The sequence below is a fragment of the Ornithorhynchus anatinus genome, chromosome 9, assembly GCF_004115215.2.
Source record: "Ornithorhynchus anatinus isolate Pmale09 chromosome 9, mOrnAna1.pri.v4, whole genome shotgun sequence".
In the NCBI taxonomy this organism is placed as follows: Eukaryota; Metazoa; Chordata; class Mammalia; order Monotremata; family Ornithorhynchidae; genus Ornithorhynchus; species Ornithorhynchus anatinus.
The window spans coordinates 44,591,929-44,604,297 of NC_041736.1; the positions used below are offsets into that span (position 1 = coordinate 44,591,929).

Genomic DNA, 12,369 nt, shown 5'->3' on the forward strand with positions numbered 1-12,369 from the left:
CAACATTATTATGATGATTATTATTAAATGGGGCTATGAAAGTTACAGCTCAATACGCCCATATAAAACATTCTAGGGGTTGCATTTGGTTAAGATGAATCTGAAAAACAAAACGTATTGTGCTCCCGTGTATTCTGTAGCGACAGATTCCTAACTAGTTAAACCAGCACCCCAAAGACCAGCAACTAATGTGACCGAGATAGGTTAGACAGATCACACAGAACAAGCTTCTTAGCTGTGAAGTGTTTGTATTGAAAATATTGACTTAAAGTTTTGGAAGATAACAAAAAATTTTGACATCACTTACAGAATTTTTTAAAAACAAAGTCAAGACTGGAGTCTTCCCGCTCAGAGTTCCCTCCGCACCCCTAATCTTACCCTCCGCCCCTGGATTTTCCTTAGGTTAGAGGCAATTCTTGATTACATTATCATCTATTTTTTATACAAAACGCTAATGGCATTTGACTCCTAAATACACACCCAGACCCAGAAATAATTAAATTTGGCCATTGATTTTTGTACTTCTCATTAAGATGAATGAGGTAGAATTAGATTGGGTACAGTGGCTATATTAGATTTTTCCCAAACCCTCCAGGGATTATCTCCTTGCAGGTCTACAGGTCTTGAGTGTCATGAAGTCTGTGATAGAGGAAAAAACTCATTAAAGTGTTGGGTGAGATCCAGTTTTGAAGGAAGCTTTGCTCCCCCTTTAATAAAATGATTCAGACTTTCCCAGCTGGAACTCCTTTGAATGAATATAAAGGCAGGTCCCCTGAAAGAACCAGAATTTGAGCTACATGTAGCCAGTGGGCTGTAGGGCTCCTAACCCAACTGGGTCTAACTTTATTTATATGTTCCCTGAATTTGGGTAGTTTGGAAAGTTCCTAACATCTTCAGTCCTAGGATCCCACTGACAAACTCATCGTAAAGCCCTCAACAGCGAGGCTTAGGGACAGGAGCACGGGTTTGAGAGTCAGAGGTCGTGGGTTCTAATCCCGGCCCTTGTCAGCTGTGTGACTTGGGGCCAGCCACTTCGCTTCTCTGTGCCTCAGTTACTGCATCCGTAAAATGGGATTAAGACTGTGAGCCCCACGAGGGACAACCTGATTACCCTGTACCTACTCCTACTCACGTGGGACAAATTGATTACCCTGTATCTAAGCCACGCTGCTTCTCTAGCCACAGTGCAATAAATACGATGGCCTGATTGAGCTAGATTTTAAAAACAATTAATTTTTTTCGGGGGGGTGTCAATAACTATAATTGACGTTGGTTTGCTACAGTATGACAAATGCTACATTGCTGTAAATTTTTTCTGTAGTTAGAGGATATTGCAAAGCTGTCAAGTGGCATTTTCTCACTACATCCATCTTTCTCATTGCGGTGTTTAGCACACTTAATAATAATAATAATAATGCTGGTATTTGTTAAGCGCTTACTATGTGCCGAGCACTGTTCTAACGTTTTGTACTATTAATCTGAACCAAAGGTCCAGTGACACCTGCCATTAGGAAGTGCTCTGAGGTGAGCAGGCAGTATTTCTGCAGCTGATTCCCACAGGTCTCTGCCTTATGCTTTGGACACTATGTTGTTTCTAGAAGAAGCAATTCTGGGCCAACCAGCAAGAATAGTGCTTTCTTTCTTTCATTCATTCGTTCAATAGTAGTTATTGAGCGCTTACTATGTGCAGAGCACTGTACTGAGCGCTTGGAATGTACAAATCGGTAACAGATATAGACAGTCCCTGCCCTTTGACGGGTTTACGGTCTAATCGGGGGAGACGGACAGACAAGAACAATGGCAATAAATAGAATCAAGATAAATAGAATCAAGATAAATAGGCAAGACAAATCTGATTGGAAGTTTCCAGTTAATCATTTTTACTCATTTAGCTCATTCTTGAGATCGTCCCGTGTAAGCAACATAAAGATCCATTAAGTGTGAAACTTTTCCATTTTGGACTTAAAACCAAGCTTTCCTTGTAGCTACAGGCAGGGGTTGTAGCTACTTAGACTTTAAGCCCCTTGTAGGACAGCTAATATTAAGCTCGCGGGCTCGGGAGTCAGAGGTCATGGGTTCACAACCTGGCTCCGCCGGTGTGACTTGGGGCAAGTCATTTAACTTCTCGGTGCCTCAGTTATCTCATCTGTAAAATGGGGATTAAATCTGTACGCCCCACCTAGGACAACCTGATCACCTTGTATCCCCCCCCCAGCGCTTAGAACGGTGCTTTGCACATAGTAAGCGCTTAACAAATGCCATCATTATTATTATTATTATTATCTACCCCACTGCTTAGTACAATGTTCGGCTCAGAGACAACGCTTACAAAATACCAAAAGTATTACGATCAGGTTCCAAGAGCATGGGAAGAAGCATGCTCGGGCAACAGTTGCTTTCTCCTGCTTTCCCTGGATTACATGGAAGGCCCCTGCCTTTGGTCACTATTTATAGCCCAGCAGAGGCTGTGAGGGCAGGGTGTTATCAAGATGTTTATGATGGGGCTCAATAGTTACGTGACAAATTACATATTTTCATTTCTCTATTCGCAAAAATATGTGCACGCGTGTATTTCTCTGTCTCCATTTTAATGACTTTTATGTTTAAAAAAGGAAGCTTTTAGATAACTGCTTTGTTATCTGTGCATCTAAAGAAAAACAGTAATTTGTGTTTTGTTCCTTTGCCCTTAGAAAGCATTGTACTACTTCTTAAAGGCAGCCAAGGCTGGGAGTACAAATGCCATGGCATTTCTGGGAATGGTACGCCTTTTTTTTGTTATGTATTTCCTATTTTATTAAGATGAATATAGAGAAGCAGCATGGCCTAGTGGAAAGAATATGGGCCTGGGAGTCAGAGGACCTGGGTTCTAATCCCAACTCTGCTGTGTGATTTCAGGCAAGTCACTTCGCTTCTCTGTGCCTCAGTTACCTCATCTATAAAATGGGGATTAAGACTGTGAGCCCCACGTGGGACATGGACTTCCTTTACCCCGATTAGCTTGTATCTACTTCAATGCTTAGTACAGCGTCTGGCACGTAGTAAGTGTTTAACAAATACCATTTAGTTAAAAAAAAATGAACCAGAAATGCACTGAGAAATTGGGAAACTAACAATACTATCCAGAATGAAATCCAGAATGGTCAGTTTTCCTAATGAAGTATTTCATTTTTATTTTTTGATATTGATCTCTTACTATATGCAGAGCACCGTACTAAGCACCTGGGAGAGTCCAATACTACAGAGTTGTCAAACACACTCCCTGCCCACAAGGAGTTTACAGCCTTGAGGAGGAGACAGACATTAACATAAATAATAATTATAGGTGATTAATTATAAATCATTCATAATTTTAGATCCCAAATGGAGATTCACTAGAAAGTACACTAAAAAACTCATTTATCTTTGGTACTTCACTTTGTATTGGCAAAGGGGATAGCAAAGTACCCTCTAAAATGGGAGAGAAAATTCTTCTTTCACTAAGAACAAACTCCCTGTGCCCAGAAGTCCAGATAACATCCAGACTGAAGCTTCCTTTAAAAGAGAATCTCCTTTTGAGGTGCCCCCGCAGCTCCTGCTACATGGGAATAGAGTGTATTAACCACCCCTTAAGGGCTGTGCTGATTGGCCCAGTTATCCAGCCTCCACAGTAAGGGGGTACACTCTCTTTAGTCTTCTCTTACACCTTATTCATTCATTCCATAGTATTTATCGAGCGCTTACTATGTGCAGAACACTGTACTAAGGGCTTGGAATGTACAATTCGGCAACAGATAGAGACAATCCCTGCCCATTGACGGGCTAACAGTTATTCCGTTCTCCTACCTGGCCTGCTGTGGGGGAAGGCAGCAGGACCAATGTCAAGTAGATATTTTCCTTCACTCAATTGTATTTATTGAGCGCTTACTGCATGCCCAGCGCTGTACTAAGCGCTTGGACAACCCTTCTTAAACATCTTCAAGAAAACCCCTGCTATACTGTAAGTAGTGGGTACCGATCTGAATCCAGGATCAGCTAGCCGGAGTCTTCTTGAGAAGACTGAGGTTGAGATTTCGGGAACTCTCAGCCGTCCCCCAAAAGTTGATACCGTAATGGAATTCATCAACACTACATCACCCAAACTAAGGTGATATCGGTAGGTCTCTAGGCCTTAGTATCGCATCCGAAAGACGTTGGCAAGAACTGAGCAGGCCCCCTGTCTTTGGGTAAGACTGTTGTTCTCAAAGCCCCCAGCCAGAAAAAAGTAGTTAAGTGAGATTCTCCTTTTCCATTTTTCACTGGGTTTTCTTTATCATAGATGTACTTAGAAGGAAACGCTGCAGCACCACAAAATAATGCCACTGCCTTTAAGTACTTCTCAATGGCAGCTAATAAGGTACGTATCAAACTCCTACAAATGTAAAAAATGTTTCACTTACCAAAGACAGATCAGTAGGAGAGCGGCACAAAACTCGGGGGTGATTAATTGGGATTGATTTTGGCAATCCAGGATGGTTAAGTGACCACCTTCTAACAGACCATGATCTATCAGGATCAGAAATTTCTTTCTTTCGCACGCCCTTCCAGTAGGACTAATCGTCTTTCTAGCTAAAGAAGATGAGATCAGACAACTTGGGTGAATATTTTGGGTTCGTTTCAGTAAACACTTTACTATTATCAACCACAGTAATCCAAACGCTATCTACTGCTGTGATAAACTTTCCTCTCCTGCAGTGCGAAATGCTTTGTTCCAAAAATTCCAAGTGGCAGTACTGACAGTAAATACATACTCAAATCGGTCTAATAATATGGAATTTTATAAACTGCCCCTGTTCTCATGGAGTACACATACAGTCCCAGGAGCCTATTTAAAATGACTTCATCTCAGATCTACTGATTTTGTGGCACAAATTACCGGGAAAGGCCTCCCGTGTAATTTATAAGAAATTATTGTGCAGCATGGCACTTATCTGAAATGCCACTAAATTGTGAAAAGAGGAGAGAGCAAACTGGTTAAAAAGAGGTTAAGAAGGTTAAGAAAACTGGAACAGCTGAAGATCTAATATAAATTGGCAAATTATGCTGATTCATGAGCCCTAAATAGTGATTTCAGAAATTTGGTAGTGCAGATCGATCTAACGCTCAGGCCATTCTGAGCCGTGAAAGCGGCGCTTATCTGGGACTCCACATACCTCAAGTGACATTGAACTTGCCACCTGTACAATGCCTGAGACTATTTTTCTTCATGACATTAAGTAGGAAGAGCTATTTATAGATCAGTGTTCAGCGTCTTTAGGTAAACTGGAAAGTGGTGGCTACCCACCTGCACTGGACCTCCCATCTTCTTATTCACCTCCCGCTTGGGGACTCTGGATTCTACTAGATTGATACCTTAACCAAAATCTGTGTTCTGGAAGGTCTTCTTTATCTCTGAGATGTAGGTTGAGGGTAATTTACGGCCAACAGAGATCGGACCATTTCTTTGATTTGGAAAAATGTGGCTTTACATGAGGCCGGATACTGCCGGGGAGCTGTGCTATGAGGTGGAAGTTTATCCTCCCCCCAGGAAAGGTCTTAAGTCTTAGAGACCCTGAGGATACCACGTAGCGTATGGAAAACAGTTCAATTAACGAATGATACCCTCACAGCCTCCCCGGATGTCTGACTTAAATGGAAGGAATGCATCAACCGGGGGAACGTAGTGTAAAGAGAAAAAAAAACCTAACTAATCGAAGCCCAGATAATCGAAAGTTGGAACAACGTTACAAGGAGGGGTGGGCTGGCTCAGGTAGCTTCTTGCCCGGTTTTGATGGGCTAATCAAGTGCTTTTGAAATTCATTATCTGAACAGCTAGTCTGGGTTCGTCTAACCAGTGACCGCAGTAGCTCATGTAAGCAATGCCATTACTGGGCCAGACCGATGGTCCATCATCCAGTCCAAGATTCCATTTCCAATCCAGGTAATAGCGGAATGTTTGGAGGAACCATGAGGCGGTTGCCCTCCTTGACATCCATCCCAAGGTTAAGGGATATTCTACTTAATCATCTCACTATTCCCTCTACAGTCTTAATTATGCCATTATTTTTGTAAACATTTTGAGCCACTTTATCCTGAATTCTTTCTAGGCTTTCTTGGATTAGAATATGCTAATAGGTGTTTCATTTAATATGCCTTTTTAGGGTAATGCAATTGGATTTTATGGACTGGGACTGCTTTATTTTCATGGGAAAGGTATTCCAGTGGTAAGTACTTAGAATAGCATTAGCCTATAAAAACAACTCCATAGAAAATATTCAGGGACATTACATTTAGTAAAATGTATTAATGTGTTGTTCTTGTTAATGGAAGATAAAAGTACTCCAATGAAATGTATTAAGTATGCCCCAAATACACTTGTGATAGCATAACTGTGATGTCTTATTTTCCAACTTGTAGATATTATTCTTTCCTTGACCTGACAAGGCTATTTTCCCAATAGGACAAAACTATGGCAAATGAAAAGAGATTATAATTTGTCTAAATGATATTCAAAAATACACTGTAAAGCTTCTTAAAATTAGAATTAACACAATAGGGTGATCTGTTGTACTCCATCTTCAAAAAGGTAGAAGTAAGTAGAAGGAAGAGTAAGAGTTTGGGATAAGCAGATAATTGTGACTGTGACATCATATCTTCACCTCTTAGTAACAGAGTGTAATTGTTTTTCAGAACTATGTCGAAGCTTTTAAGTACTTTCAGAAAGCTGCAGAGAAAGGTTGGCCAAATGCACAGTTTCAGTTAGGATTCATGTATTACTGTAAGTGCTATAGATACTATATTGTTGCTTTGTTTAGATGAATAATTGTATTTCTCACTCTCCTCCTTTTACCAAAATAATGAGAGTGGAGAGGCATGGGCCTTTCCCCAAATCAGCCTACATTAAATCTCACAGGACAAGTAGCTCGGTACTAGAGGATTCTTAAAGCTTTATTCTTAACAAAAATCTTGCTGTAAGCCTGGGACCACTTTCCACTGCTGCTGAGGAGAGTAACAGTAATAATAATAATAATAAAAAAAGTATCTGTTATGTGCTTACTATGTGTGAAGTAATGGACAAAGCACTAGGGTAAATTTAAGTTAATCAGGTACTACATGAGGTTCAGAGTCTGAATAGGAGGGAGAACAGGTATTGCATGCTTACTTTACAGATGAGGTAAGAGAGGCTCAGAGAAGGTGCGACCTGTCCAAGGTCACAGAGCAGACAGGTGGAGGAACCGGGATTAGGTCCCAGGTCCTCTGGCTCCCAGGCCTAGGCTCTTTCCACTAGGCCATGCTGCTTCTCACTTGCACCTGCACTGCTCTAACACATCTGGGGTCACTGCTGCCCCTCCCCATTTCTTTGCCATCTCCAGCTCAGTTCTGCACAATCCGTTGGGAGCCTAGACCAGCTTGGTCACTGCGAGTTGCCGGCGTATCTATATGCCGCACTGTCTCCTCACTGTGGGTCTTTCACCCCAGATGACTGATGAATCCAATCTCAAAGCCCCCTTGAAAGCCTCATTAATTTTAGTTATGTTGTAAACAATCTTTACCCAAAGATGAAGAATCTTCTGGTGTTTTCGGGGTGTCAGTATGCCCAGTGTACTGTCTGTGAGCCAAAATCATGCTGTTTTTCCAAATGGTGATTTCACACAGCCATCACCTGAGACGGTAGGTCCGGTCATATTTATAACAATAGCTATCATCGCGAGCATGAAAAATTCATGACTGAAACTTTTATAATAAAGGATCCTGTCGTTGATATTTTAATTTTCAGTTGGCTTAGGAGTGTGGAAGGATTATAAACTTGCCTTCAAATATTTTTACCTGGCATCTCAAAGTGGACAGCCCCTTGCCATTTATTACTTGGGTGAGATGTATGCTTCAGGAATTGGAGTGTTGAGATCATGCCAAACTGCAGTTGAGGTAAAGAATAAGTTTTTCAAAGTACCCACAATTTATCATCCCCAGAGGAGATACCTTTCTTGAATTGTCTGTTCTCTGTATTTTATAAATATTGCTTCTAATTCTCAGCTTTACTACAAGGTCTTAAAGTTTGCCATAGAAGACAAAAATGGTGATAGGAGAGGAGGGCCTTTCCCCCATAACCCCGATTGGCATTTCCACATAAGGAGTTTCAGCATCTCTGTTCAGCTTTCAGTCCACTCACCAGGGCAGTTGAACAGAGAAAGCATAAGGCTTGATGTAACCTAGAAAACCTAGCATGGTCCTTTCTCCCTGGGAGCAGCGGTCCTTAAGTATGGGTTCGAATCCCGGCTCTGCCGCTTGTCAGCTGTGTGACTGTGGGCAAGTTACTTCACTTCTCTGTGCCTCAGTGACCTCGTCTGTAAAATGGGGATTAACTGTAAGCCTCACGTGGGACAACCTGATGACCCTGTATCTCCCCCAGCGCTTAGAACAGTGCTCTGCACGTAGTAAGCGCTTAACAAATACCAACATTATTATTAACTGCAAGTCGATTTGGGATAGCTCAACTTTCTCTTGGTAATATAAGGGATATTCAGCTAAATGGAGGTTTTCTTCTTCTGTGGCTTCTCTGTGGTCAATTCCCCACATCCCCAGTACTGGTTCCCTGTCCAACGTTTTTGCGACACCTGAGAACGAGCACGACCTAATGGAAAAAAAAAAAACAAAACCCAGGGGACCTGGGTTCTAATCCCAGCTCTGCCACTTGCCTGCTCTATGACCTTGGGCATCTCTGTGTCTCAATTTTCTCAATAGCAAAATGAGGATTGAATGCCTGTTCTCCCACTCTTCCAAACTGAGCCCCGTATAGGACAGGGACTGTATCCCACCTGAATAACTTGTATCTACACCAGTACTTAGAAGAGGTCTTGGCATATATTAAGTGCTCAATAAATGCCATAGTTATAATTATTGTAACTATTACCTGTGCATCAAGTGCCCTCTTGTGACTCACAATGCAACCTTGTACACAAAGGCCGCTTGTTTTAAATAGAAGTAAATATGTTCCCCTTTTGTAGGCTTTAAGTTGGAAACGATGATTCAGGCTGTCATGCTTTAGTGTAAAACTTAAGTCTCACCATTCTTGTCCTGTAAAGACTACTAAGTTTTCTTCTGAAGAACATGAATTTGTGTTCAAATCCTATATAGGAAGGTAAAGACTGATCTAATCAATCAATCATGTTAAATGAAGCATAAAGCTCATGGGTTCCATTTCTCTTTCACTTTATACAGTTTTACAAAGGCGTCTGCGAACTAGGGTTCTGGGCCGAGAAATTCCTGACAGCGTACTTTGCTTATAAGGATGGTGATATAGACTCATCCCTTGTTCAATATGCACTGCTAGCAGAAATGGGCTATGAAGTAGCTCAAAGCAATACAGCATTCATTTTGGAATCTAGTAAGATCAATTTAAATTCTCTGCGATTCCCAAATTCCTCATATTTAAAGTTTTACTATAAGGATATTGTACACTCTGCTAATAGACTTCCCCCCGTTCCAGAAAGCACTAAAATTATTGGTGAAGATCAAATGTATCCATTGGCACTTCTCTTGTGGAATCGAGCTGCAGCTCAAGGTACAGAATATCGAGTTAAAAATAATTCATGTCTTGTTGCTGTCCACCAGTATTATTATGATTTGCTTCAACTAGTTTCCCGGGCGATATAGCCAGAAAGGAGAAAAGTATTAAGTACATGATATTCCTGACTTTCATAACATCAGTGTTTTATATTTCTACAGATTTTTTCTTGTACGTAATTTACCGGTAACTCTCAGGTCTCCCGAATAGAGCTTTACGAAGTTTTAGACAGGTTATCTTTGTCCAAATGACGAGTGAATATGTTCATACATTCAACAGTATTTATTGAGCGCTTACTATGTGCAGAGCACTGTACTAAGCGCTTGGAATGTACAAATCGGTATCAGAGACAGTCCCTGCCCTTTGACGGGCTTACAGTCTAATCGGGGGAGACGCACAGACAAGAACAATAGCAATAAATAGAAAACTATCTGGGCTCAATCCTCCTTTATCAAAACTGGTGCTCGAAGCTGATTCTACGTGATAATGTACGTCTGGGGAAGGAATGCACCCAAGTGCAAAAGGGTAAACACTACTTATGTGGGAAGAAGTCCTGTCTGGGAAATATTTCAAGTCAGTGCACTGTGTCCAGTGGCATCAGCTGTGAACACAGCACTTTCTGGACCTTTTCTTACACGCTGCCATTTCCCCGGTCCATAACTTATCATAATGCCCGTCTCCCCCATTGGACTCTAAGTTCCCCGTAGGCAGGGATTGTCTCTCCCAAGTGCTGTATGCTCTGCAAATAGTACATGCTCAGTAACTATCGTCGACTGATTGAATAGTTTAAATCAGAGTTCCCAGCACATATGAAGAGGATCCCCGGTATGGGAGAAGAGGAGGAGATGAAATCCTATCAGCTTCCCCCTTCTCTCACTGAGTACTCCAACATGCCATTCCAGTGCTATTCTAAAGAAAGCCCCTGGAGCACTAAGTAGGACGAGTCATCTCAGAGACTAGGTGCATGCCCCAAGTATGAAAACTTTGCCCCTTTTCTAATGGGGGCTGATTTACGCTTCAGAAACTGCTTAGGTAGAAATTGTACCCGTGGTTCTCTTGTATTGAAGGGAATTTTGCAGAAAGAGCTTCCTGATTGACAGTCAATTTGTGAAGCTCTTTTGCAGTAAAAGAGCCATTTTGCTTGCAATTAGGTTTCTTAACACTGTTTTTTCTAAGGCCTTGGACGTACCTTTTCACTGTGAATAGGATAAAAAAAAAATGTTCCAAACTGATCCCGAAACGGGAAAGAGGAGACTCACCCAGGTGTTCTCAAATGTAGCTGAGCTGGTAATGTAAATAGCATGCAGTCAAAATCGTTTCTGGGAGTGGAAATTTCCAAATAGAGAAAATAAATGTTTTTGCAGAATGCAATAAAAGTCTTCATGGCTTTGCAAAATACACAGCAAATGACTCAGCCGTGGCAATCAACTTTGTCGGCATATATGGCTGTTCCAATAAGCGAGGAAATTGTCATGAATTCACCTAAAGAATGTGATAAAAGAAACTGGCAATCTGCCTGATCATTCTACCAAATGAAATAGCCGTCACACTGTCACAGTGTCCTCCGTCCACCCTCACAGTGGAGGTCAAACCAGAAGAGTGCAAGAAGTTGTCGTCATTCTCTAAACTGGAAACTCCTTGTGGGCAGGGATCATGTCTACCAACTCTGTTGTAATGTACTTTCCCAAGTGCTTAGTGCAGTGTTCTGCACACAGTAAGCACTTAAATACCCCTGATTGATTGATTAATTCTTTCGAGTATTTTTTTTTCAGGTAGCACTACATCTGAAGCGTTGCCTAATAATAATAATGTTGGTATTTGTTAAGGGCTTACTATGTGCAGAGCACTGTTCTAAGCCGTGGGGCTGTCCCACAGTGAGGCTCAGAGTCTTAATCCCCATTTTACAGATGAGGTAACTGAGGCACAGAGAAGTTAAGTGACTTGCCCACAGACACACAGCTGACAAGCGGCAGAGCCGGAATTCGAACCCACGACCCCTGACTCCCAAGCCCGGGCTCTTTCCACTGAGCCTACCTACCTGTCAGTCAATCAGTGTACAGGTGCAGGCTTTTCTAACCCACCGTGCCCTCCAATGTACCCTAATAGCCCACGGCAAGGAGAGACCAGGCTAATCACCCTGTCTCGGGGTTTTAAATATCACACACGCCCAGTTTCACTCTCAGGCAGTGTCTACATTCCTTAGGAGGATCAGGGAGAAAATCCTTCCAGAATGAGTATATCACCTGCATAGCTGAAGGACAGATCTGCCTAGCTGGCTCTCAGTCTCACCCAGACAGGCTACGTTGGTCAAACCCGCCCATTAACGAATTTTCCAATCGGTCAGTAAAGAGAGGTATCCCTGGTAAATTTTCTGAAGTGTAGACTTGATGTCCATTTGCCAGGGGCAACGCAAGGTCCCCGGTGGGCCCGGTGCAGAGCTCAGGCAGTGGGATTCTATTGTCCTAGTGAGGATTCGAGCAAGGATAGTTGGAGGTTTAGGTTCCTCAAATACTCATGGCAATGAGATTACATGTATAATAATGTCGGTATTTGTAAAGCGCTTACTATGTGCAGAGCACTGTTCTAAGCGCTGGGGTAGATACAGGGTAATCACGTTGTCCCACGTGAGGCTCACAGTTAATCCCCATTTTATAGATGAGGTAACTGAAGCACAGAGAAGTTAAGTGACTTGCCCACAGTCACACAGCTATAACTCATGGCATTGAGATCACATGTATAACATACGTTATTTGACATCCACAAACACTATCATACTCAAATGCACAGACAGGCCATTTCCCAACAGTCTT

The 12,369-nt window shown here is 42.0% G+C and overlaps 1 protein-coding gene across 14 annotated transcripts in view; it reads left to right on the forward strand.

The window, feature by feature from the left end:
* The window catches only part of SEL1L2 (SEL1L2 adaptor subunit of ERAD E3 ligase), a 51,874-nt gene that overhangs the window by 31,871 nt on the left and 7,634 nt on the right, over positions 1-12,369 (forward strand). For 12 of the 14 annotated variants that reach the window (XM_029072612.2, XM_029072613.2, XM_029072614.2 and 9 more), the window contains 7 exons: positions 2,691-2,759; positions 4,295-4,372; positions 6,156-6,218; positions 6,685-6,772; positions 7,772-7,920; positions 9,214-9,379; positions 9,482-9,556. In XM_029072612.2, the coding sequence (XP_028928445.1) occupies positions 2,691-2,759; positions 4,295-4,372; positions 6,156-6,218; positions 6,685-6,772; positions 7,772-7,920; positions 9,214-9,379; positions 9,482-9,556 (688 nt within the window). The remainder of the gene's footprint in view (positions 1-2,690; positions 2,760-4,294; positions 4,373-6,155; positions 6,219-6,684; positions 6,773-7,771; positions 7,921-9,213; positions 9,380-9,481; positions 9,557-12,369) is intronic. The other 2 variants (XM_029072616.2, XM_029072615.2) reach the window with 2 other exon arrangements.